The following is a 26,330-nucleotide window of genomic DNA, read 5'->3' as shown; positions in this document are numbered from 1 at the left end:
TGCTCAAGGCTAGCACTGTACTACTTGAGCCACAGCACCACTTCCTATGATTAATTTGGAGAGTAGCATTAATTTGCTGTAAAGCTGGTCAGGTAAGATGTCTTCCTAGCAGAGAACACTGCAGTGAAAAAAAAAAGTTTCACATGAAAAATTGAGGAAAGAAACCTATTTTTCAACTTTAAAAACTGGTTACTTTTTTTTTTTTTTTTTTTGGGTTCAGTCGTGGGGCCTGAACTCTGGGCCTGGGCGCTGTCCCTCAGCTCTTCAGCTCAAGGCTAGTGCTCTACCACTTGAGCCACAGCGCCACTTCCAGCTTTTTTTCTTTTTGCTTATGTGGTGCTGAGGAATCGAATCCAGGGCCTCGAGCATGCAAGGCAAGCGCTCTACCACTGAGCTACTTTCCCATCCCCTGGTTACTTTTTTTGAAGGCCATGTTTCAGGTACTGTGCTTAGCACGTTGCATTATGTACTTTAATTTTCAGAGCTTCTGGTGACATAGTTGTTATTGCTTCTTTTCTGGTGTCAGGTAACTGAGATTTAGGAAGGTGGCATAAGGCTTTTAAAAAATCAATTAATAAGTGAGAAAAGATCTCTTGATATCGTTTTTGACTTGTCATCTTTCTTTTGTTTTGGGGTTCTGGATATTGAACTCATGGCCTCAGGCATACTAGGTAAGTGCTCTACTACCGAGTAACATCCCTAGAAAATTCTCTAAGTTATGTTGAACACACTGTCATATGCTTAAAGGACATTTGTATTTTTTTTAATTGTTTGTACTTCATTCATTTTCATTTTAGAGAGAAAACAGGTCAAAGTGAGGAACAAACTTGTCCAAGATCATAACAGGGTGGATACCAGCGGCTCATGTCTATAATCCTAGCTACTACAAAGGCTGAAATATGAAGATCATAGTTCAAAGCCAGCCTAATTCGAAAAGTCTGTGACCCTCACCCCACCCCAAAGCCAGAATTGTAGCTGGGGCACAAGGGTAGAGTGCAAGCCTTGAGCAAAAAAGTTCAAGGACAGAGCCCAAGCCCTTAGTTCAGGCCCTAGTTAGTACCTGCAACAACAACAATAAAGTGTACAAGTTTCAGAGTTCAGATCTGAAGTTGGGTAGTGACACCTGTACTTGGGTAGCAAGAACACCTGTACCAGGTTATCAATCTATTGCTTCTCAGCTCTCAATTAATCTTTTCTGCCTGTTCTTTGAAAAAGGATCTAGAATGCTACTTATTTTTTTCTTTGCTGCTTGCATTGAAGCTTTGGCAGTAGAGGGCACAGGAGAGTCACTCCAGAAAGAGAGAAGGGGTTTACTTCCGGTTAGTGCAAGTGGCTTTACAGACACCCAACTGGAGCCAGCAACTTCCCAGGTAGGCTCCCTTGGGGGCAAATCTGTAGAGAAATGATTCTACTGAGGCCCTGCCCAGAGAACAGCTTTCTCTGGCACTCTGGTGAGTTGGATTTTTGAGGAAAGATTTCCAGCAAGTTCTAGGATGGGTGGAGCCTCATACAGAATAAGTGTGCTCTCAGCTGAGTAGTTGGATTTTCCTTAGATGCTGTATATAGGTAAAAGAGGAGTGGTCATTTCTCGTATTATATTCTTTAGGAATTTTTATTTTTTTTATTTTTATTTTTTTTTTGTCGGTCGTGGGGCTTGAATCTTTAGGAATTTTTAAAAATGAAGACTTCTGAGAGATAACTCAAAGACTTTTCTTCCTTCCCCAGACCTGAGATCTAGACATTGTGGGTGAGGGGAAGACAGTGTTAGGAAAGTCACTACTGTAGTGCTACACATACAGAACTCACTGGAAATGTTTGCTTTGGAACTTGCCATTGTATTTGGAGCTAAGAAGCAAGAATGGTAGCTAGTACCAGCCTAGGATGCAGGTTGTCCTATTAACATTTTTCTTCACATAGCAAAAAGTTTAGCAGAAGTAAAATAGCATGCATGAAGTATTTCATAAAAGATACAAATGTTAACATAGGATTAAAAGTGAATTGGCTTGAAGGATACCTTTATTGACTTTTCTCAGGCTCTAGTCCACTTGAGTTTTCCCTCTGTTTCCTCTCTGCTGTGTCATTATCTGAAACAGTCACTTGATAGCTGACAAGGCAGCCTCTTTCTCACCTCCCAGCAGCTAGGCAACTCCATCTATTTTCTCCTTTAGTCTTCTCAGGGACTTTCCTACAAGGCCTCAGCTCCTTCATTTTCCAGCTTTACTGGGGTACAATTTATATTCAGTAAAATTCCTACTTTATGTATACTATTGAATGAAATTTGGTAATTTTTCAGTCCTGTAACCACTAGCACAATGAAGAAAATTTTAACAAGTATCAGTTGATTCCAGGTCAGGATGAAAGAAAACTAGTGTATTTGTGTTCCTTTTAGCATGGGAAGGGCATTAGTGATAGGGTTAGTTAGTATTAGTTTTCTAGTTCAGGTTAGGGGTAGTGTTAGGGAAGGATAAACTTTTAGAGGAAAACTGAATTTTCTACTAACAATTAGAAGTAAAATACACGTGAAATTTAAAGGATAATGACAGTATTTTCCTTAATTAGACTCAGACGATTCGGGCTGGATTTTTGATTTGATTTAGGGGTACGGTAAAGATTAGAAGAAAACAGATAAGAATTTGGGTAAAACTGCACCTTGTTTTAACAAGTATCAGTTGATTCCAGATCAGGATGAAAGAAAACTTGTGTGTTTGTGTTCTTTTTAGTATTCAAAGGTCATTAAGGTTAGGGCTGTGGTTAGTTTTCTAGTTTGGGTTAGGGTTAGGGATAGGGAAAGGTAAACTCTAGAATAAAACTGAGGTTTCTACTCACAATTCTACTCACATGATATTTAAAAGAAATGACAATATTTTCCTTACTTTTCCTCTTCTGGATCATTAGAGTTAGGTTTCTGATTTGGTTTAGGAGTTAGGTTAGAAATAAGGGAAGATATTTGGCAAGTATTGGACAATGTACATCTCAACCCAAGCTTATTGAAGACCTTTGTTAAAGGTTAAATGTAGTTTTAATAACGTTATCCTATTCCATCAAAGGGAAGACATTACTAATTGAAAGAGGAGTTTTCTCAGCACTTATAATAGGTACTCTGCATTTTTGTTTTAACTTGAGGCTTGAACTTAGGGTCTGGGTGCTGTCTCTTAGCTTTTTCCACTCAAGACTAGTACTCTACCAGTTAAGCTGTGCCTCCACTTCCAGCCCTTTTGGTGGTTAATTGGAGAGAAGAGTTTTATGAGTTTTCCTTCCCTGGCTGGCTTCAAACTGTGATCCTCATATCTCAGTGTCCTGAGTAGCTAGAATTACAGGTGTGAGCCACTGGGTGCTGTTTTGTTCGTTTTAGGCTCTCAGTGAATATTTGTAAGATTATTTGAAAATGAATTGTCTTACCTCACCACAAATGCAAAAAAGCCAAATATAAATGCTTTTTTGTATGACTTAAGAGGCCACACAATTTAGTTTTTATTTTATTTATTTATTTTTTGGGTCCGGTCGTGGGTTCTGAACTCTGGGCCTGGGCGCTGTCCCTCAGCTCTTCAGCTCAAGGCTAGCGCTCTACCACTTGAGCCACCGTGCCACTTCCGGCTTTTTTCTTTTTGCTTATGTGGTTCTGAGGAATCGAACCCAGGGCCTCAGGTATAGCAAGGCAAGTGTTCTACCACTGAGCCACCTTCCCAGCCCCAAGGCCACACAATTTAATCGTGCACTACAGGCAGGAGTACGATTACAGTTCGTCCCTCTCTTGTATAAATCAAATGGGGCCAGGTCCTAGTCTAGCTCTGCATCCCAAAAGGAAGTTCGGAGAGCAGGGTCGGAGGAATAGGCCAGAGGACATATTCCCTGCAGCCGGGCCAACCTCTAGGTGTTTCTGCCCAGGTACCCTACCCGCCAAGGCCCACTGCGCAGGCGCAGGGAGGGGCGTGGCGGAAACGGGAGGAGACCAGAGGTAAACCGCGGGAGTCCGGTGGCTCCGCCCCTCACATCGCGTCACCAGATCACGTGGTCGCCTGGGAGCGGGCGGGTCGCTTTCGCCCTGGACCAGCTCCAGAAGCTGCGGAGGCCAACGCAGGTCGCCCGTGGGGTCCTGTACCGGGGGGTTGCTGCCCCAGCTACCAGCGTTCGCTCCGAAGCCGAGCGTTTCTCACCCGGTAAGTAGAGAGGATGGCAGGAAATGGGGTCTCCAGAGCCTCCGGGGTACGGGCCCCTCATAGTCCGCTGTCGGCGCCTGCCAGCCAGGAGCAGAGTACACGTTCCGACATGCTCGGGATTCTGCCGCGGTAAGGGTGAGGGGGATGCGGAGCAGTTAGCAGCCCTTGGCCGGGGAAGAGAGCGAGGAAGCCGGCTGGCCGGCTCCGATCGGGTTGGGTTGGGTCGGGTCGGCGGGGTCGGTTTTGGCGCGCTCTGGCTTTCGCGCTTCCCATTGGCTGGCGGGCGACGTCGCGCGGCGCACGTCGGCCCGAGGCTCCCGCCGCCAGTTGGTGGGCTGGGCGCTGCTGGCCCTGGGGACGTCCGGCCGGTCCGAGGGCCGCTTAGCCTGGACCTCCCATCCCGGCCGTGGCGTTGAGGCAAAACCAGATCCGCAGAGGTCCGCAGATTTAGCTGCTCAGACCTGGTCTCTCCTTCTACTAAAATAACGGTGTCAGATTCCGTGAGGGCTTTATTTCTAGTCGTTAGACGAGAACCAGAAGGGACTGGGAACGTGGCTCAAGTGGTAGAGTGCTGGCCGGAGCAAAAGCAGCAAAGAAGGAGAAAAGAACGAGAAGATAAAAAGCAAATGAGGCTGCACGGTTGCTGTCAGGAGTACGGTAAACACGAAGGGTTAAACTTCCTCAGTGATTTTTCCCCCCACTTTTTTCTTTTTTTTTTTCTTGAGTATCTGTGGCATTTTAGCGCTCTGCCATCTAACCCAGAAGTTTCCCTACAGTATGTTTTCCTCTTTCAGTTGCATTCTGTTTAGCTGTCGCTTTTCAAGAAATGTTGCTCGTGACCCAATAAATAATTTTATAGTGTAACGTAGGCCATGACCTGTTGGAGTCTAGTGAGATGGAAAATAAAGTAGCACCACACATGCATTGTTGCATACCTATGAATACCTGTGTGTGTATGTGTGCGCGCGCTTGGACACTGCTAAAATATGGGTCATAGTTTGAAAACTGCTGCACAGAGTAAAAGCACAATTATTATTAGAGGGTCAGTTTTGATTGAGGGTGTTTTGGTTAACTACTCCTCTTATCTTCTACATACCTCTTACTTTCTGTTCCCTTATTAGTCATTCTTTCATGTTATTCTGGTGGTTAAACATTCCCTATAAAAAGTCAGTGCCTAAGCTGGTGCCAGTGGCTCACACCTGTAATTCCTAGCTACTCAGGAGACAGATCCAAGGATTGCTGCTCAAAGCCAGCCTGGGCAGAAAAGTCTGTGAGACTCTCTTTCCTCAATTAATTCCCCCCCCCCCCCCAAAAAAAAAATAAGGCAGAAGTAGAACTTTGAAGTTGTAGAGCACTAGCCTTGAGCAAAAAGTTCAGGGACCACACCCAGTGCCCTCAATTCAGGCCACAGCACACACAAAAAAAGTGCCTATTCTCAGCTGACTGAATACTAAATCATTGTTAATGCCACTTCCAATTTTATTATTGAAACATCCAAGTTAGGATATTGTTTGTTGTGTTGAGGATTGAAGCTAGGGGTCTTGTGTAGACTAGCCTAGGGTTGTACAACTGAGCTACATTCCAGCTTTTTGAGACAGGGCTTTGAAATTGCTATTTAACACAGTCTAACCTCCAACTTAAAATTCTCTTGCATCTGCCTCCTAAGTGCTAGGATTGCTGTTGTATACTACCATGCTTGGAAGAATGCTATTTTCTTTTTTTTTTTTTTTCTGGTTATGGGGTCTGAACTCTGGCCTGGGCGATGTCTCTCAGCTCTTCAGGTCAAGGCTAGCGCTCTACCACTTGAGCCACAGTGCCACTTCCTGCTTTTTCTGCTTATGTGGTACTGAGGAATTGAACCCAGGGCCTCATGTGTGCAAGGCAAGCACTACCACTGAGCCACCTTCTCAGCTCAAGAATGCTATTCTTTTTTTTTTTTTTGGGTCCGGTCGTGGGGCCTGAACTCTGGGCCTGAGCGCTGTCCCTCAGCTCTTCAGCTCAAGGCTAGCGCTCTACCACTTGAGCCACAGTGCCACTTCTGGCTTTTTTCTTTTTGCTTATGTGGTGCTGAGGAATGGAACCCAGGGCCTCAGGCATACAAGGCAAGCGCTCTACCACTGAGCCACCTTCCCAGCCCCAAGAATGCTATTCTTTAGAATGCATTTGAGCACACCCAAATAGCAGTACTTTGTTTTCTCTGGTGTCCAGTTCATAGCTCCTTTTACTTTCTATTTAATGCAAGACACTATCTTGATATTGCTACCATATAGTAGTATCAGGTTTATGATTCTGATACTGTAAATGAAAAAAAGAATCTAGACTCTACCTTCTGGTGCCAACCATATTGGTTTTTTACTTAATAATCTTTTGTGCTTCTCTAGCTATATAATGAATTCCAATATGAAGCAGAAAGAGGAGATCGAGGAGAATGTCAAGGTATGTAATATAAAAGCATGCGGTTGAAAGTTTTCGATTTTCTTTAAAATTTTTGATTTTTAAGAGATGGGGCCTCACTGTGTTTCTAGGACAGCCCTAAACCCCTGAGCTCAAGCCAGTCTCCTGCCTCAGCCTCCTGAGTAGGTGGCACTATAAATTTGAAAGTATTTTTGACATTTTAACCTGGCTGTAATTTCTTTCTTTTCTTTTCTTTCTTTTTTTTGTCCAGTCATGGGGCCTGAACTCTGCTCCTGGGCGCTGTCCCTCAGCTCTTCAGCTAGCACTCTACCACTGGAGCCACAGCGCCACTTCCAGCTTTTTTTTTTCTGCTTATGTGGTGCTGAGGAATCGAACCCAGGGCTTCATGCATGCAAGGCAAGCGCTCTACCACTGAGCCAACTTCTGGGCCCCTGGCTGTAATTTTTTTTTTTTTTTTTTTTCCTGGCTGTAATTTCTGTGACCCTTAAATTCTCTTTTTTTTATGCTGTTATAAATGGAGTTGTTTCCTTAAATTTCATTGTTTAGTTATTGGTGCCATATCAAAACACAACTAATTTTTAGATCTTGATCTTGTGTCCAGTAATCTTCCTAAAGTTACTTAAATAGTTATAGGTTATTCCATGAACAGGATTATTACTGCTTTATGTTTATTTTACATTTCATGAAATGATATTATTAAAATCCTTTGTGGCTGGGCATATATGATACACACATGTAATCTCAGCATTTGGGAGGCCAATGCGGGGGGTGGGGGGGAGATCATGAGTTCAAGGCCAGTAAGATGAGACCCCCCATATCAAAAAAGCTTTTTTTTTTTTTTTTTTTTTTGCATTTTTTAAAATTTTTTTTGTTTTTTGAGGATTTTTTTTTGGGGGGGGGGTCCGGTCGTGGGGCCTGAACTCTGGGCTGGGCGCTGTCCCTCAGCTCTTCAGCTCAAGGTTAGCGCTCTACTACTTGAGCCACAGCTCCACTTCCGGCTTTTTTCTTTTTGCTTATGGTGGTGCTGAGGAATCGAACCCAGAGCCTTGAGCATGCAAGGCAAGCGCTCTACCACTGAGCCACCTTCCCAGCCTTTAAAAAATTTTTTATTGTAAAGATACTATACAGAAGGTTACAGTTACATGAGTAAGGTAATGAGTACTCTTCCTATTGAGCATTGTTACCCCCTCCATTGTTTTCCCCCACCATCCCTTCCCTTTCTCCCTTCCTCGAGGTTCTTTTTTTTTCAAAAAAGCTTTTTTTTTTTAAAAAAATAAAGCCTATCTAATGTTTACTGGCAACTATAGAGCCATCTCAGATATAAAGGAACCTGTATTCTGTTTGATAGGGTTATTAAGATATCAACCTCAGTTTACTCATCTGTAAAATAAGTGAAATTAGCAATGTAGATTTGTAAGAGTGAATTTTAATTCAGGTTTTATAGATTCCTTGCCAATAATATATACAGTTCTTTGGAAGAATATTTGTGTGTATTTGGGGAGGAGAAATTTCACAGAATTTCAATTTTCTAAAAAGATTGACTCATAGACTCATAAATATACAAATGAAACTTTCTGATTCTAGAAGTGTATTCCAGTGCATAATCTGTATGCAGAAAATAGAGTAGGTAATGTTGCCTTCCTTGTACCATATTTTGTAAAGCTTAGATGTATAAAAGTTAAATCTTGGGATTTTTTTTTTGTTTTTTTTTGGAGGGGGGTCATGGGGCTTGAACCTCTGGTCCTGGGCGCTGTCCCTCATCTCTTCAGCTCAAGGTTAGTGCTCTACCACTTGAGCCACAATGCCACATCCGGTTTTCTGGTGGTTAATTGGAGATAAGAGTCTTACAGCCTTTTCCTGCCTGGTCTGTCTTTGAACTATGATCAGATCTTAGCCTCCCGAGTAGCTAGGATTACAGGTGTGAGCTACCAGTGTCTGGCAGGAATTTTTTTTTTTTTTTTTTGGTATTGTATTTTTTTTTGTTTGTTTTTTTCAGTCCTGGGGCTTAAACTGTGGGTCTGGGCGCTGTCCTTCAGATCTTCAGCTCAAAGTGAGTGCTCTATCACTTGAGCCACAAATGCCACTTCTGGCTTTTCTGCTTATGTGGTGCTGAGGAATTGAACCCAGGGCCTCATGCATGCAAGGCAAGCACTCTACCACTGAGCCACCTTTCCAGCCCCAGGATTTTTTTTTTAAATGACAGTGTTTTATCTGGATCTTTTGACCATAACTAACATCAAGCATTTAAGGAAATGAGCATCGCCTGTACTAAAGTTTCAAAATTACATTTTCTTTGTCTGGAGACTATAATATAATCTAAATTATATCTGAAATATTGTTGTAATATTTGTTCTCACAGTTAAATAGTGAGATAATAATCAGAGTAGAAACTTTACCGTGGGAAAGGTGAACTTTGTCCTGTGAAGTATCGTGTAGAATCAGTAACTTTCTCACGCTGGTATGGTATCATGTTCTTGCTAACCTTGTTTGAGTATTCACCATTGTTTGCTATCCCATGGTGGCAGTCTAACTAATGATTTTTTGCAAAAATAGAGCTTTCAGATCAGGAAATATACAGAGGCTATTTACATAATTATAAGGAAGGCAGTATTTTTTTTCCAAAACAATAGCTTAGGCATTTTCAAATGTTTTAGTATGCCTTAACCACTGTCAGTTTTAGCAATCTTCTAGTGAATAGGCTTGAAACAAATCTGCCTCTATAATCATAAGTGTTGAGGTGGGTTGGCTGTTATATATGTACTTGATTTTATGTACAGTATGTCCTTAAAAATGTATTTCTTTTGTGAATATATACCAATGTTGTGTGTTATTCACTACTTACAGGTGGTCTGAGATGAATTCTTTTTCGGGGGGGGTCTGGTCGTGGGGCCTGAACTCTGGGCCTGGGCGCTGTCCCTCAGCTCTTCAGCTCAAGGCTAGTGCTCTACCACTTGAGCCACAGCGCCACTTCCGGCTTTTTTCTTATTGCTTATGTGGTGCTGAGGAATCGAACCCAGGGCCTCATGCATGCAAGGCAATTGTTCTACCACTGAGCCACCTTCCCAGCCCTGAGATGAATTCTTTAGGAAGAAATACTTTATTTGGGGCTGGGAAGGTGGCTCAGTGGTAGAGTACTTGCCTCACATGCATGAGGCCCTGAGTTCCATTCCTCAGTACCACATAAGCTGAAAAAGCCGGAAGTGGCGCTGTGGCTCAAGTGGTAGAGTGCTAGCCTTGAGCTGAAGAGCTGAGGGACAGTGCCCAGACCCTGAGTTCAGGCCCCATGGCCGACAAAAAAAAAAAACAAAACTTTGTTATAAATAGAGCCCCCTAATTAACCATTTTTATGAGATCATACTATAAATGTTTTGAGGTTTCCTTGTATAAAAATAGGGTGTAAGTTTCTAATTTGTGTGGAAAATACATTTTTTAAGTTTCACGAGTTTTGTCACATATAGTTGAGAGTGTTACTAAGGACATAGAAATTGTGTGTTTTAATTAGTTAATGATTAGCTGTCAATGGTTATGGTACACATTGAAATGAGTGATTTATGTCTAGTTTGGGTAATAAACATTCTTAAGAATTTCTTCAAATTTTATCATACTCTTAGGCTATACATTTGTGAGTAGTTGATTAAACTAGTGTGTTCAGATTAGCATTATAAAATTACATTGCAGGCCTATTAGTATTCTTATTGAATTCCCCCCCCCCCAATTACAGTAGGACTAAGTCTAGCCAAATAGAGATTTAGTAACTAAAAAACCATAGAAACTAAGTAACCAGGTAATGAACTATCTTGACTTTTAGAATAGTCCCTTCTCAAGAAGAACTCTGAAGATGATTCAGCCGTCTGCAGCTGGACCTCTTGTTGGAAGAGAAAATGAGGTATGAATTATAGAGCCAGGCTGGATTAACAGGCAATACTACCAACACATTGAAAACATTTCCAAGCCAGGTGCCAGTGTCTCAAACCTGTAATCCTATCTACTCAGGAGGCTGAGATCTGAGGGGTCACAGTTCAAAGCCAGCCTGGGCTTATCTCCAGTTAACCACCAGAAAACTGGAAGTGGCACTGTGGCTCAAGTGGTAGAGTGCTCTCCTTGAGCTGAAGAGCTGAGGGATAGTGCCCAGGCACAGAGTTCAAATCCCACTACTGACAAAACAAACAAAATTTCCAAGATTCTTTTAATCTGAAATATCTTAAGTTGTAGAAATGTGGAAATAATGTAACAATATCTTTCCCAAAGAAGAGAGTTTGTGTGTTTTCATTTTTGTGAGTTTTGTTTAATTTCTCAATTTGGGAAGTTCAGGATTGCTAATGATACCTTTTATAGTACTAGGATGATGTAATAAGTTATGAGTTACTTTAGAAGAGTAATGTTTGGTCTTTTGAGAATAAATAGATTATTGTTTTACCCCTGTATATAAATGAAGAAATCATGGGTGAGCATATTGGGAATACTGTCTTTTCCTGGTACTGAATTTAAATGTGACATTAAACAGTAAAAAAAAATTTCAGCTGGGCCTTATACCAAATTGATTCCAAAATAGCTGTTCCAAATAACATTCCTAAACCATCACTACCTTTTTTTGGTAGTTTTGTAAAAAGCTATTTTGATATATGACAAAATTACCTAGTTTTTTATTTTGTTCATTAAATCAAAGTAACCAGATGTTCCCATTATAGTTACCTAAAGACTTATCCAAAAAGAAACACTGGAATGACCAGTTAACATCTAAGACTTCCAGCTCCAGAGTCCCAGAATCTAGTGAAAATAAAAACACTGAAGGAGTCACTCAAGAAGCATTTGATCTTATGATTAAAGGTATGAAAAAATTACCAATTTTAAATTGTGCTATAATTAAATGTTATAAATGTTATTTATCAATATTGTATGAATCCTTCCCCAGCCTCTCAATCTCAGAATACTATGAGATACTGGACTTCCATGCTTTTGCTTATTTATTGGTTTGAATTCTGGGCCTTATGCTTGTTAGACAGGCACTATTACTGATGAGCCCTAACTGTAGCCTTGTTTTCTGTAGTGTTTTTCTTTTTGTCCTTTGTCAGTACAGGGGTTGAACTCAGGGCCTGGGAGGTGGTCCCTTAGCTTTTTCACTCAAGGCTGGTGCTCTCTACCCCTTGAGCCACAGCTCCACAGCTGGCTTTTTGCTACTTACTTGCAGATAAGGGTCTCAAAGCTAGGATTATAGGCATGAGTCACAGGTGTGTTGCCTTTTTTTTTTTTTTGGATACAATCTTGCTGTGCCTAGGCTGGGCTTTTGAAATATCATTTCTCCTGCCTCAGCGCCCTGAATGCCCAGATTATAGGCATATTTATGATCACTCCAGGGTTATAGCAATTTTTAAAGGTTAATATAACATTTATTTCAGAAAATCCGTCCTCTCAATATTGGAAAGAAGTGGCAGAAAAACGGAGGAAAGCTCTCTATGAAGCACTTAAGGAAAATGAGAAAGTATGTACTATGTATTAATTAATATTTAAAGAAATTCTAGTATTCTACTTTTGCTGCATTAATAGCATAGTTAGACCAATAAACTAACTTTTATATTAGACTAAGAAAGTTTTGAGAAGAAAGTCAACTGTTACTAAATTACCATACAAAATCCTATTATGTTAGAGCTAACTTTATGCAACATGTGTTTGTCACTTATGCACTTGGAGGCATATAATTTGATTAAAGCATAGCATATCTGTGAAATAATGAATTTTATTTGTATTACATAGCTTCATAAAGAAATTGAACAAAAGGACAATGAAATTGCCCGCCTGAAAAAGGAGAATAAAGAATTGGCGGAAGTAGCAGAACATGTACAGTATATGGCAGAGGTAATAGAGGTAGGTAATTTCATGTTTACCTAATTCAGATGCATGTATTTTCCTACAAAACTGAAGCAGTAGTGTGATCTAGTAGGCGTTTGGGCTCTGTAGTCAGATTTTCTAGGTTTGAATCTTTGCTCTTGAATCGAGTTGGATTCATTTTCCTTAGCCAGAAAATGGTAGTGACAATGCTTACATATGAAAAAGTTAAGGAAGATTATTATATTACATAGTGTGTGACATTGCTGTCATACATAAAACTGTTCATTAGTACTGTAATTGAATTTGGCAGTTATAACTGACTTTTAAACATTGGAAGTAGCTAAAGTTGGCCTGGGTCCTGAAATCCTACCTACTCAGGAGGATGAGATCTGAGAATCACAGTTTTTTGAAGCCAGCCTGGACAGGAAAGACCTCATGAGACTTTTTATTTCCAATTAACCACTCAAAAACTGGAAGTGGCACTGTGCAAAATTGCTCAGAGACAGTACCCAAGTCCTGAGTTCAAGCCCCATGACCAGGAGGGGGGAAAAAAAAAAACAAACCTTGGAAGTAGCTAATGTGGGGCTGGGAAGGTGGCTCAGTGGTAGAGCGCTTGCCTTGCATGCCTGAGGCCCTGGGTTCGATTCCTCAGCACCACATAAGCAAAAAGAAAAAAGCCGGAAGTGGTGCTGTGGCTCAAGTGGTAGAGCACTAGCCTTGAGCTGAAGAGCTGAGGGACAGTGCCCAGGCCCAGAGTTCAGGCCCCATGACCGGACCCAAAAAAAAAAAAAGGAAGTAGCTAATGTGTTTGTGAAAATTATTCTGATGACTGTGATTTTACCAGGATTGACCTGAAACAGGTTTAAAACTTAACTCATGTTTGGAAAAGAAAACTGATGAGAAGTTTTAAAATAAAAACTTCTGTGTTGAATTGTAGTATATTTTACAGTTGTGACAAAACATTAAATTTTAAAGTGCTGTAGTAGCTCTCCTAAGTGCCTTAAAATTTTTTTTCTGCAGCTGATTAAAATGTAGATAAGAATGCAATGTGTAGCCTACAAAATAAGGGAAAGTAGTAGATAGGAGAGGGATGAGTGAGAAGAATGTTGACAAGAGCGACCGATCAAGTTATAGTCATAAACTGCTTTGTTAAATGACAATACCTTTGTTCAACTACTTAAAGATAATAAAAGAGGTTGGAGGTGTGGCTCAGTTGGTAGAGTACCCACCAATGAGCAGAGTCAGGTATCAAGTTTGAGTCCCGGTGTCTTTCTAGAGAAAGATCATTTGGGCTTTGAAATCAGTTCTATGCTTTAAAGAATTGAGAAATTATTAAGCATTGATTTGACTTATGTAATCTAGCATGATGGAGATTTTGATATAACTTACTGCTTAAAAGTGAATTGGGAGGCAAGAGGAAAAACAATCTATTACAATATTGAGGGTCAACAGTATCAGCATACTGATAATGGGGTTCAGTTTTAAAGATTTCACAATGACTTTGGTTTATTCTTTAAAAGAGGCTGAGTAATGAACCTCTGGAGAGCTTTGAATCACCAGATAGTCAGGAGTTTGACTCTGAAGAGGAAACTGTTGAGGATTCTGAAGTGGATAACTCAGAAGCTGGTACAGGTGCTGAAGAAACTGTATCTTCCTCTACAGATACAAAACCATGTATATGAAATTCATTAATATTTGACTCTTGACATACTACCAAGGTTTACTTCCACTCTCATTCTTTGTAGCAGAGTAAAGAACTACATAATGCAAATGCAACCATCAAATTTCCTCATTTGGATCCTGGGACACTATTTTGTATTAAAATACAACTAGCATGTATTTTTAATCTGTTGTTTTATGTAAATAGCAATTTCATTTTCTCAGTTGTCAGAAATAACTTGTATATTTGATTAAATAAACTTCATTTTCCTATTGCTTATTATTTGTATGTCTTGGAAGAATGAATATAAAGGGTCTTTATAGAAAATGTGGCTTACGTATGTAATCCTATCTACTCAGGAGGCTGAGATCTGAGGATCACAGTTAGGCCAGCCTGGGCAGGAAAGTCTGTGAGACTTGTGTTTCCAGCAAACCACCAAAACACTGGAAGTGGCGCAGTGGCTCAAGTGGTAGAGTGCTAGCCTTGAGTTGAAGAGCTTAAGGGACAATGCCCAGGCCCAGAATTCAAGCCCCACAACCTACCAAAAGAAAAAAAATGTATATTTCTGTGCTGATACATTGTTTGCTTTCCCTTTTATTTCTTCTCTTCTGTCTTAGAGGAAACAGGAAAATGAGCTGATCCTTGTACAGATGAGAGTTGGTTGAGGCTTTTTTAACTCCCAAACCTGCTTGTACCTCAAGCTCACTGGAAGCACTATTACTTTTTAGACTTGTGCACAGGATTATAGGCATGAGCCACCTGTGCCCAGCCATCTATTATGTCTCACAATTATAGTCAGTACATCTTCTAGTGAATTTCTATTTCATGAACTTAATTTTTAAAAAATTTTAGCAAGGATTTTATTTTTTATTTGAACAGGGTTAACGTGGGGAGAAATGAAGATAGATTTTTCTTGCATCCCATGTAGGAAATGGGAGTTGATTCTGAACTTAGTTTTTAAGAAGCACTTTTAAACTTTCAAAAGTACATTGCTTAAAGAATATGGTATTATGAGATGATATAGGTTTTTCTTATTTTTTATATATTTTTTTCCTGTAGTGCTGTAGTTCAAGTGGTAGAGAGCCCCCCCTGAGCTGAGGAGCCCAGGGACAGTGCCCAGGCCCAGAGTACAAGCCCTACAACTGACAAAAGTTTCATTGTGACCTTCCCATCAGTAATGAAGTGCATGTTCTTAGTCTGCTTCAAATAGCTACTAGAAAATAGTTTTATGATTTTATGGTAAACAGTTGAGATAAACAGTCTGGATTTTATAGAATAACAGGCAAAAATTAGTATTCTAGCTCTACAGTTTTATAACCATGTATATTTCCCATTATATCTACCTGCAGGCTTTCACTTTATATAGATTTGGTTCTTGCTGTGTTGCACAGGTTGGCTTTGAACTTGTGATTCTCTTGCCTCAGCCTCTAATGCAGCTAGGATTACAAGCCTGGGCTACTGCACTCTCTGTGCATAAACAAGTTAGAGGGCATGAGAGTATTATACCCATAAACAAGTTCAGAGGGTGTAGATAAGAGGTCATCTTAAACAGCAATGCTTTTTCAGATGTTTTGTTACTGCAGTTCACTAATGACATGAAAATGACAGAGCTCTTTTAACAAAAAGATGACATGGAAACAATACATTGATTTTATTGTTCGTTTCCAGGGTAATACAATCATAGAGCTGGGTCATGTAAATGGATTTAGAGAAATTAATTCCTGTGAAAACCAATTAGGAAATACAACACTTCTGCAAAATTCTCAGGCCATCCAGACCAATTCTCAGAAGCCAACATTTGTAAATGATATTTTAGTTTAGGGCACTCTCTGAGCTCCTTCATGAGAGATAAGTTGTTACATGTCATGACAGAGAGGACATAACAAGTCCAAAATCGAACGTGGAGGTTGCTGTCTAATTCACTGTTGATAGTTGACTCAAAACTGCTTTCAAAAAAGGTAATGAGAATAGGAATAATCTGCAGGTGTTGGGCTCTTTTCTGGCTGACAGGGTCTAAGTAGCACCAACTTGCTACACTCTGGAGCAGCAGAATCTGTATTTTTGGTGCAAAGCTTTTGTTTTGCAACAAGGAAATGACTTCTTTCATGTATTCAGTTGCATATTTCGCAGCAGTTGGTCCTCCTGTAAAACAGGTATTTGCACTGCCAGAATTATTTGCTACATTTAGTAGTTAGTCACATTTTGGAGTCTTCTGTATTTTCATATTATTTTTAATGCTGCTAGGAATTGAACCTATGGCCTTGCTATATCCCTAGATCCTATACTCCTCTTTTTGTTGTCATATAGGTGACAGATTGGATCCTCTGAAATTTCCACATGCTCTGAAGATGAAACTATTACAAGCATAGAGAGCAATATGATAAGTGTGGGAAGGTTACTGCCTAAGTCTCCTTTCCTGGTACTTTTGTGCCGGTACTAGGCCCTGAACTCAGGGCCTGGGTGCTGTCCCTTAAACTTTCTCACTCAAGGCTGGCACTCTGCCACTTGAGCCACAGCTCTACTTTTAACTTTTTGGTGGTTAATTGGAGATAAGAGTTGCATGGACTTTCCTACCCAGGCTAGCTTCAAACCTTGATCCTTTGATTTTTGACTCCTGATTCCTTTAATCAAGCATAGAGAAACATTTCAAGATAAAACCTGGCTATGTTCACTTAGCAGATCTCCTTCATGATCTCTGACTAATACATTGGGAAAAAAATCAAAGAAAACCCCAACATGGATACCAGAGCATTGGAACAAAGTAAAAGAACTGAGCCCAAAGCCAGGAGCCAGGTTTTCACTTGTTTGTAGCTATTCTGTTTTCTTTTGTTTTTGATGTTGGTCTTGGGGTATGAACTCTGGTCCTTGGCGCTGTCCCTGAGCTCTTCACCTCAAGGCAAACACTATCATTTGAGCCATAGCGCCACTTCTGGTTTTCTGGTGGTTAATTGGAAATAAGAGTCTCATGGACTTTCCTGCCAGGACTAGCTTTGAACCATGATCCTCAGATCTCAGCCTCCTGAGTAGCTAGGACTACAGGTGTGAGCCACCGGCGCCCAGCTGTTCTGTTTTTATAGACATTTCTCACCCATTTCTTCAACAAATATCAGATTAACATAAATTTACAAGGTTTTTCTTTCTTTAGCTACTGACTCAGCCTGGTTCTAGATTCTACTTTCACCATACACTTGAACCCCATATCCTACTTCAATTTTGGATTACAGCAAGGTACTGGCCAAGAAGGCTCTGGATGAAGAATACTTGAATAGATGTTTTTTATTTAGACTAGGCACCAGTGGCTCATGCTGTAATCCTAGCAATTCAGGAAGCTGAGATCTGCGGATTGTGGTTTGAAGCCAGCCCTGGTTGACAAAATTGTGAGACTTCTCCAGTTAACCAGAAAGCCAGAAGTGGAGGCATGGTTCAGTGACAGCATGTAACACTGAATTCAAGGCTCTGAGGTGTGGCAGTGTGAAGCTGGCCTGGCATATGTCTCTAGTTAATCAGGAAAAGAAAAAAAAATCTGGATTGGAGAGATTATGCAAATGGTAGAACCACTAGCTGTTAGTGAAAAAGCTGAGTGGGAGTGGTGGTTAGGTCCTGTATTCAAGCTCCAGTGCCCCAGTGCCAGCACACACACATATAAAATATAAGGTACATTTATTATGCACTGGAATCATATCACTGTTAGAATAAAGTCAACTCCAATTATAGACTGATTTTTATGTTAATAAAAGCATTTATTGTTTTGAGGTGGTGTTTCACCATCTTGCCCAGGCTAGCCTTGAACTGAGCTTAAGCAGTCCTCCCACCTTGTCCTCCCAAATAGCTGGAACTGTCACTGTTCCTGCCAATAAAAACTTTGATAGGCAAATTCAGTAAATACATATAATAAAAATGAATATTCTGATTAGTATTTGATAGGTATATTTTAAAAACAGTATCTTGTAGTTACAAGTACAAGCTAGTAAATCAAAGGAAATGTTACTAGAGTCTTAATCATCAAATTCAGTGTTTCAACATGTGCAGATTATGAAACAGCTATCTTAGCATAATGATACCTGTGAATGCCAATAGTCCAATTTTCTGGGCTGCTTTAGCTCTCTCTTCAATGGGTAGAGCATTGTTCTTCAATATACGGCCAAGTACTGTAATTTTTTCTTTATGAAAAATGCCATCACCTGTAAAAACGTATTCTTCATTCTCCCTCACAATACATTTCTTAATGTTACTCCAGAATTTTTGAAAGCGCTGACGTAGCCCTGCAAAACAATTGTTCATCCGAGCCCAACTGCTCATATTTACTGTGCAGAAAGGCCTGAAGTACTTCAGGGACCCACAGGCATTGACAATCTCACAGCCAAGAACTCTGGAATGGATTGCTTGGCAACACTAGAATGGAATAATACAAGTCCAGAGAAAATAGCATGCGCCTAAATTCCTAAACCTTACCTCAAACTTGTTTTCCCTAATATACACCAGACTCATTCCTGTCTTCATGTTTGCTTATGTAGGGGTTTATTTTGAACTTGCTCCATTCTTTGACTATCCTAACAAGTACTGAGCTGATTTTCACTGTTGTTTTTTTTTTTTTTCTTTCTGTCCCAGGACTTGAACACATAGTTCAAGGAATTGAACTCTCACTTGGCTTTAGTACTTTTATCTCTTGAGCCACACATTCATTCTAGCTGGTGTTTCCTTGTCCTCTTCCTCCTTTTATCAATTTATTATCTTCATTTATAGATGGAAGAATTTCAAGATAAACTCAGGTGAAGGATGTTGTGTAAGTAACCAATTCAGAAAGGACACGCATGAGATAACAAACTGCATGAGACTAGTAATTAAAAAATAATTTTTATTTTAACTTTATGATTGGAAGAATGATGAATACAAATGTCACAAAACTAAAAGCACCCTCAACCAAAAGTAAAATAAGGTACAAAAGATAATGGAATTAATTACTCATGCAATATTCAAAAAAATTAAAAACCCAGGAACAAAGCCATGTAATATCTGTGATTTGACTTTATAAAAAGCACTCCATTTAATGTAAGACTGTTAACAACAATACTAACTATAGACTGTACAATGCTCCTTTAAAGTGATGAATATATGCATATGTAATATTTATAAATTTACAAATTATGTACATTAGAACTTCACAGTCAAAAGAACTTTTTTTTTTTTTGCCAGAAGCCTGGCAAACAATTTTCACTTTAAAGTGGTATCAATCCTTTTTTAAAAGTCTTGCTAAAATGAAAATATTGAAAATAACATATAAGTGAGACTTTATATAAACACATCCAGCATACATTTGGTATTCCACAGTTTACACTTATATATGTTGTTTTTGATACCTTGGCATTCCCCATCTTTTAGAGGGAGAAACGAGCTACTGAATGGTCTTGTACTTTTTTTGAATGGACCTGCTATCTTGCTACCGAAGCCATAAATGGGTGCTGCTCTTTTAACTCTGGCCAGAGAATCTCAACTGCAGTTGAATGGCTTCTCTAGGGACAGTTTCCATCCCACAGGACACCCTTGTCAATCTCATGGCCACAGAAGCAGAAACCCTGTTTCCATGCCTCTTCATCCCTATCTATCCCATTAGGATTCCTCCAACTTTCAGATTTCTACTTCAAGACTATCATAGATGTCTCAATCCATGGCTTTTGGTTTTATTTGTCTTAGCAGCAAAGTACCTATATGTAAGAGTATCATAAAAATGGCTTTTGTGAAATACTTTTTAAAAATTTAAGCATAATGCTGGGCACTGGTGGCACACACCTATAATTTTCACTACTCAGGAGGCTGAGATCTGAGGATCACAGTTCAAAGCCAGTTTGGGCAGGAAAGCTTGTGAGAGATACTTATCTCCAACTACCTACCAGAAAACCAGAAGTGGCTCAGTGGCTCAAAGTGGTAAGAGTGCTAGCTTTGAATAGAAGAGTTTAGGATAGCGCTCAAGCCTCCAGTTCAAGCCCCATGACTGATTAAAAAAGAAAAAAAAGTTTAAGCATAAGTTTTAGTTTTGGGAGCCTTGCATAGTGGCACACATTTCTAGCACTCACAGGACCAAGGCAAGAGGATTGTGCGTTTGAGGCCAGCCTACCTACAGAGACAGTCTCAAAGATGTAGATTCCATCTGAAAAAAAGTTTTTCATTACTATTTTTCCTTTTTTTTTTTTTAACCATAATGGAAAGATTACTAGGGAATTTTTAAGGATGGGAGGCAAAAAGTAGTGGAGCTTACACAAGTAAAAATTTTAAAAAATTACTCTTAACAATGGTTTATCTTGCTGAGATTGGTAGACAAACTTTACTTGAAGAAATTCTTTCTTTGTGCTTTGTATTTAAAGTGAAGTTAAGTAGCTAAAAGGGCACTCAACCCTGGAAACAACAGAGAAGACCTGCAAGGAATATGACATTTATTGAAATCTCACATGATGGTTTTCAAACTTAAGAGTAGTACTTCCCCCAAATGTACAAAGATGGCTATTTTCAAATTCCAATTGTATTCAGACACAAAATAGATTTAAGTACTGTCAGACAATAATGATATAATCTACTTTATTATACATAGCCCTGGGCTAATGGCCAAAGAGAAAAAACAGGTACTGTGGAACCGGACTGAATTCTTTCTATAACATCACATTTCCAGACCAACTCAGCAGAACATGAGGTTCTAGTTAACAGTCCAGCAAAACCACACCACCTTCAAAACAAAAAGGGCTAGAAATTTGGGCAGTGGTTATATGGAGTTAACGTGTAATTAAAAGGCTGTGGCAACTTCAGTTCCATGACGACCTCCAACTTTAACACAGTCTCGAGGAAATCTGTCCAGCTGTTCATATGCCAGTCGCCCATCTTCTCCTGGAATACAGCATTAATTAGGAATACTACTTCAAACTTTTAAACTTTTATTTATCATGCAAAATAAATGAATTGCTACTTCAGTGGTTTTTCTTTTTTCTTTTTTGTCTTTTTTGGTACTGGGGACTGAACTTAGAACCTTGTATTGGCTAGGCAAGCACTTTGCTGCTGAGCTACATCCCAGCCTTTTAGTGGTTTTTCATGGTGCCTAGGAATCAACCCAGGGCTTGGGTAAGCTAGGCTAGCACCTATTACTGAGCTATATTCCAAAACTTGCATTGCTATTATAAGCATTTGCTTTGTTTAAGAAAAGTCATCCTGTATTATTATTATTTCCATTATTAGTTTTGGTGCCAGTACTGGGGCTTGAACTCAGGGCCTGAGTGCTATGCTTTGGCTTTTTGCTCAAGGGTACAGCTTTATCACTTGCCACAGCTCCACTTCTGGCTTTTTTGTGTTTAATTGGAGATATCAGTCTCATGTACTTTTCTGCCTGGGCTGGCTTGAGATGCTAAGATCTCAGCCTCCTGAGTAGCTCAGATTGGCTGGTGACATGAACCACCAGCACCTGGCCATCCTGTATTATGCTAATCATGTTAGTGATTCCTAGACAATATTTAGAACACCAAGAACCTCAGAGCTAAGACCAGAGATCAAAAGAATGCCAAGTTATGTAACAAAGTAGAAGTCTTATAGACATCTGATGCTGGTAATTTATATATCTAGATTATATTTTAAGTGCATTTGGGATTTCAATATGGCTTCTTTTTTTTTTTTTTTTTGTGCCTGTTGTAGGGTTTGAACTCTGGGCCTGGGCGCTATCTCTGAGCTCTTCAACTCAAGACTAGCCCTCTACCACTTGAGCCACAGTACCATTTCTGGTGGTGACTTGGAGATTAAGAGTCTCATGGACTTTCCTGCCTGGGCTGGCTTTGACCTGTGATCCTCAGATCTCAGCCTCCTGAGTAGCTAGGATTACGTGTGTGAGCCACTGGCGCCCGGCTATATGGCTTTTTCTTGACTTCAGTGAGCTGACCTTTGACACAAAGTTTATTACAAGCACTATATATCTATACATTTAAATAATCATTGGTAACTTCAAATGTAGGCCTTCAACATAAGTGAGGATGACTCTGCCTTATAAACATATAGTGAAGCAGCTGTCTTCTGCAAGACAACAGCTAATTTGGTTTAATTCACAGCAATCTCATGGCCAGCTAACATGCTACTTTCAAGACTTTTTTGTTGTTCTCATCCTACTTTACAGAGGAAAATGAGGGTTAGAGATATAGCTCACAGGCAAAGGGTATGCTTAGCATATGTGAAGGACAGAGACATGATAATATGCAAGGTTTCATTTAGTTCCAGAGAGACAAAACTGTTAAAAGTTATGCTTAAGCAGAAGAAAATAGAGAAACCAGTGTGTGTGTGTGTGTGTGTGTGTGTGTGTGTGTGTGTGTGTGTGTGTGTGTGTGTGTGTGTGTGTGTGTGTGTGTGTGTGTGTGTGTGTGTGTGTGTGTGTGTGTGTGTGTGTGTGTGTGTGTGTGTGTGTGTGTGTGTGTGTGTGTGTGTGATTTAAATTCAGGGTCTTGTGTTCTCACTTGGCTTTTGTCATTCAGGGCTGGTACTCTCCCACCTGAGCCATACCTCCACTTCCTAAAAGGGATTCTTGATATGCAAGTTTTAGGAAAGGGGTGTAATAATTTTTATAATGGGATGTGGGAAAAAAGCCCTTCAAATATCTAAAGTCTGATGTAGATTAAAAAAAAAAATCAACGTAAGAGATTGTTTTTTTGGAGGTAGTTTTCAAGTTCTGTTTATTTTGGAGTAGAACTCTGATTTTTTTTTTTTTTTTTTTTTTTTGCTGGTCCTGGGGCTTAAACTCTGGACCTGGGTGCTGTCCCTGAGTTTGTTTTTTTTTTGTTGTTGTTTTTTTGGTTGTGGGGCTTGAACTCTGGGCCTGAGCACTGTCCCTCAGCTCTTAAGCTCAAGGTGAGCTCTCTACCACTTGAGCTACAGCGCCACTTCTGGTTTTCTAGTGGTTTATTGGAGATTAGAGTTTCACTGACTTTCCTGCCCTGGCTGGCTTTGAACCCTGATCCTCAGATCTCAGCCTCCTGAGTAGCTAGGATTACAGGCATGAGCCACCGATGCATTTCTTTTTTTGGGGGTGGGGGTGGGGGTCCGGTCGTGGAGCCTGAGCTCTGGGCCTGGGCGCTGTCCCTCAGCTCTTCAGCTCAAGGCTAGCGCTCTACCACTGGAGCCACAGGGCCACTTCCGGTTTTTTTCTTTTTGCTTATGTGGTGCTGAGGAATCGAACCCAGGGCCTCATGCATGCAAGGCAAGCACTCTACCACTGAGCCACCTTCCCAGCCCCAACTCCCTGAGTTTCTTTTGCTCAAGGTGAGTGCTCTACCACTTAAGCCACAGTGCCAATTCCAGCTTTTTTGAGTAGTTTACTGGAGATAAGACTCACATGTGAACCACCGGTGCCTGATTTGGAGTAGAACTCTTGATGCAAATGTTTATGTAAGAGTTCAATATTTAAAGCAAGCTAAAAATAAGACCTTCCCAGCTAATAGCAGGAAATGAAGAGACAAACCCCTCCCCTCCCCCTGTAACTGCCCCTTCCCCAGAAACAAGTGTTATTTGAAGAATTACTGATAAATACCAGGCCAGCTTCTGGTTTAATTAAGAATAGTTTAGAGATATTTGTTTTTGCCCTAGAATCTGACTCTAGTGGTAAAAGGGTTTTTAGTGCCTGGCTGGGTCTGAGTGTCAGCTGGGAGGTTATTCAACCTCCATGCTATTGACTGGAACTTTTGTTTGGGTGTTATTGTTTTAGTGTTTTTGAGATAGGGTTTTTTATATAGTCCAGGCTATTCTCAAACTCTGAAACACTTTTGGACCCAAGCAATTCCCCCCCACCCCCACTACTGGGGACTGAACTCAGGCAGGAATTGTATTATTTAAGCCACACATTTAAGTCCCTTTCTGCATTTTTTCAAGGTAGAGTCTTGCTTTATGCCCAGGCATAAAGCAGTGGCAAGTGTATGCACAGTCAGTGTGGCTAGCCCTGAACTGATGGTGAAGAGTACACGGTGCTGGGGTGAGAATGGAGGCAGGAAAGCTGATAATTCCTAGAGATATTGCTGTTTGTGCAGCTCCATGGAATCTTGGGGTGTATTCCATGGGTGTACATTTCTTAGCTTAAGAGTGGGCAGAGGGTCAAACCTGTTGGTGCATGCCCATGAGCCTAACTACTTGAGAAATGGAAAGAAAAGCAATTCTAGTTTGAGGCAAAGTTAATGAAACCTTACTTCAGAAACAAAATTCCAATACAAAAGGGCTGGGGGATGCCTCAAGAGGTAGAGCTGTGTTTTTTAGTTTTTTGGTTTTGCTTAGCATGTATAAAGTCCTGGGTTCAATCCCCAATAAGAGAGAGGGGGAGGGGAAGAGGGAGATGGGGAGAGGGAGAGGGGGAGAGGGGAGGGAGAGGGAGAGAAAGAGAGGGAGAAGGGGGAGAGAGGAAGAAAAAGAATAAAAGAAAAAGAAAGAACATCATTAGCTATACTTTACAAATATCTGTTCGGTTTATTCAAAACTTTTCACAATACTAAGGGATAAGTGAGTATAAACTAATAGTGCATTTTGGAGCATTAAATAACTTTTATACCTAAAACTATATAAGTAATAACTGTTTTATCCTTTGAACAAACATATGCTGGCTAAGTTTCCTGAACAATGAATGATGGATTCAATAGCAGAACAAAGTCGTCTTAATCCTGTAACTGTAAGAAAGAAGGCCTAAAAGTGAATGGGATTTTCATGGTGATTATAAAGATATGAGTCTCCTTTACATGATTAAGATACTAGAGTCCAACCTAGGGAGTTTTATTTTCAGATTATATATATATATATATATATATATATATATATATTCAGAAGATAGTTTTAAGACTCTAAGAGTATTTTGTTATAATACAATTATTTGTAACAACTACGTACATTTCTCTCTCCTAAATTCCATTTTTTTTTTTTTTTTTGGGTCCGGTCGTGGGGCCTGAACTCTGGGCCTGGGCGCTGTCCCTCAGCTCTTCAGCTCAAGGCTAGCGCTCTACCACTTGAGCCACAGTGCCACTTCCAGCTTTTTTCTTTTTGCTTATGTGGTGCTGAGGAATCGAACCCAGGGCCTCAGCCATGCAAGGCAAGCGCTCTACCACTGAGCCACCTTCCCAGCCCATCTCCTAAATTCCTTTATAAGAATAAAAGTATGGCTGGGCATCAGTGGCTCATGCCTGTAATCCTATCTACTTGGGAAGCTGAGTTCTAAGGCTGACAGTCTGAAGCCAGACTGGGCAGAAAAGTCTGTGAGACTTTTATCATCAATTAATCATCAAATGCTGGAAGTGGAGTGTCTCAAGTAGTAAAGCATCAGCCTTGAGCCGAAAAGCTAAGGATCAGAGCCCAATCACTCATGCCTGTAATTCTAGCTAATGGAGATCTGGAGGATTACCATTAGAGGTCAGCCTCAGGCAAAAAAAAAACAGTGGAAATTCAATCCAATCAATAGCTAGGTCCACTGGCAGGTGTCTGTCAGCCTAGCTACTTGGGAAGTGTAAATAGGAGGATCTCAGTCCAGGCCACCTCAGGTGAACTCTGTTCAGAAAAATGAGGAAAGCAAAAAGGGCTGGGGGCATCACTCAGCAGTACAACACCTGCCTAGCAAGCCAAGTTCTAAATTCAAACTCCAGTATCACATATATATCTATGATGAATGTGTGTATATTTATCCATGTATGTACACATATACATAAACATTTATATGTATATATAGGAAATGCAAGGCATGAGTCTTTTTAAAAGAGGGGAGATTTATCTGAATATTACAAAATAAAATAATCATCTTTGGTTGTTTTCTTTGGTGGCAGGGCTCAGGTAAGCAGTGCAGTCACCCCAGGGACAGGGTGAGGGTTGGTGCTGAGGTGCACAATATCCTCCAGGAAGGCATCCCAGTTTCCTTAGTCAATCACTGCCTTCTGATGTGTGCCATTTGGAGTGGCAATCCAACTGGGATATCTAATGCCTCTGCTTTATGCTTGGCTTCTATGTTCCTTGTTCCAAGTAGGGCACAGATGAACAAAACCCTATAAGATTGGGGAATAACGCTGGCTCTTAATGTCCAGTGAGATGCACCTATGTGTGCGTGCGTGTGTGTGTGTGTGCACGTGCGTGCGTGCGTGCGTGCGTGCGTGCGTGTGTGTGTGTGTGTGTGTGTGTGTGTGTGTGGTTTACAGCCTAGGGCGGAGAAACTGCTAAAACAATGGACATGAAACTTCCTTAACATTCCTTTTGGAAATTTCAGAAGTAAACAATTATGTAAAAACAAACAACACTCA

At 40.4% G+C, this 26,330-nt stretch overlaps 3 protein-coding genes across 8 annotated transcripts in view; 1 reads left to right on the top strand and 2 right to left on the bottom strand.

Annotated features, from left to right (window-relative positions):
* The first annotated feature begins 4,015 nt into the window (after positions 1-4,015).
* On the top strand, positions 4,016-14,337 carry Gmnn (geminin DNA replication inhibitor). Of its 3 annotated transcripts, XM_070024450.1 has the most exons (8): positions 4,016-4,157; positions 4,677-4,814; positions 6,539-6,593; positions 10,381-10,458; positions 11,261-11,399; positions 11,969-12,051; positions 12,324-12,434; positions 13,919-14,337. In XM_070024450.1, exons 3-8 carry the CDS (start codon positions 6,546-6,548, stop codon positions 14,078-14,080), a joined length of 621 nt encoding a protein of 206 aa, XP_069880551.1. In that variant the 5' UTR covers positions 4,016-4,157; positions 4,677-4,814; positions 6,539-6,545; the 3' UTR covers positions 14,081-14,337. The 3 variants fall into 3 exon arrangements, with proteins under 3 accessions (XP_069880551.1, XP_069880552.1, XP_069880550.1); XM_070024451.1 differs by lacking the exon at positions 4,677-4,814; XM_070024449.1 differs by lacking the exon at positions 4,016-4,157 and having other exon boundaries at positions 4,476-4,814.
* Positions 14,338-15,720: 1,383 nt separating this feature from the next.
* Armh2 (armadillo like helical domain containing 2) lies at positions 15,721-18,666 on the bottom strand. The gene is made up of 2 exons (XM_070023473.1): positions 18,120-18,666; positions 15,721-16,200 (listed from the first exon to the last, which is right to left on the bottom strand). Exons 1-2 carry the CDS (start codon positions 18,355-18,357, stop codon positions 15,773-15,775), a joined length of 666 nt encoding a protein of 221 aa, XP_069879574.1. The 5' UTR covers positions 18,358-18,666; the 3' UTR covers positions 15,721-15,772.
* Positions 18,667-19,266: 600 nt separating this feature from the next.
* Positions 19,267-26,330, bottom strand: part of Ripor2 (RHO family interacting cell polarization regulator 2) — a 180,307-nt gene continuing 173,243 nt past the window's right edge. For all 4 annotated transcript variants that reach the window (XM_070024443.1, XM_070024448.1, XM_070024442.1 and 1 more), the window contains one exon: positions 19,267-20,931. In XM_070024443.1, the coding sequence (XP_069880544.1) occupies positions 20,831-20,931 (101 nt within the window). In that variant the 3' untranslated portion in view covers positions 19,267-20,830. The remainder of the gene's footprint in view (positions 20,932-26,330) is intronic.

Source organism: Dipodomys merriami, unplaced genomic scaffold (genome assembly GCF_024711535.1).
Source record: "Dipodomys merriami isolate MVZ:Mamm:240054 unplaced genomic scaffold, mDipMer1.0.p SCAF_16, whole genome shotgun sequence".
NCBI classification, from domain to species: domain Eukaryota; kingdom Metazoa; phylum Chordata; class Mammalia; order Rodentia; family Heteromyidae; genus Dipodomys; species Dipodomys merriami.
Note: the sequence above shows the minus strand (reverse complement) of the source record. Positions and strands in the feature narration are given on the sequence as shown.

Bases quoted from the DNA above. Each gene is read 5' to 3' on its own strand.
- Gmnn (XM_070024451.1), top strand. From the start codon at position 6,546: ATGAATTCCAATATGAAGCAGAAAGAGGAGATCGAGGAGAATGTCAAG. The intron at 12,052-12,323 runs GTATGTACTATG...TGTATTACATAG, and splicing joins CACTTAAGGAAAATGAGAAA to CTTCATAAAGAAATTGAACA. The intron at 12,435-13,918 runs GTAGGTAATTTC...ATTCTTTAAAAG, and splicing joins ATATGGCAGAGGTAATAGAG to AGGCTGAGTAATGAACCTCT.
- Armh2 (XM_070023473.1), bottom strand. From the start codon at position 18,357: ATGAGCAGTTGGGCTCGGATGAACAATTGTTTTGCAGGGCTACGTCAG. The intron at 16,201-18,119 runs GTATCATTATGC...CCTGTTTTACAG, and splicing joins TGGACTATTGGCATTCACAG to GAGGACCAACTGCTGCGAAA.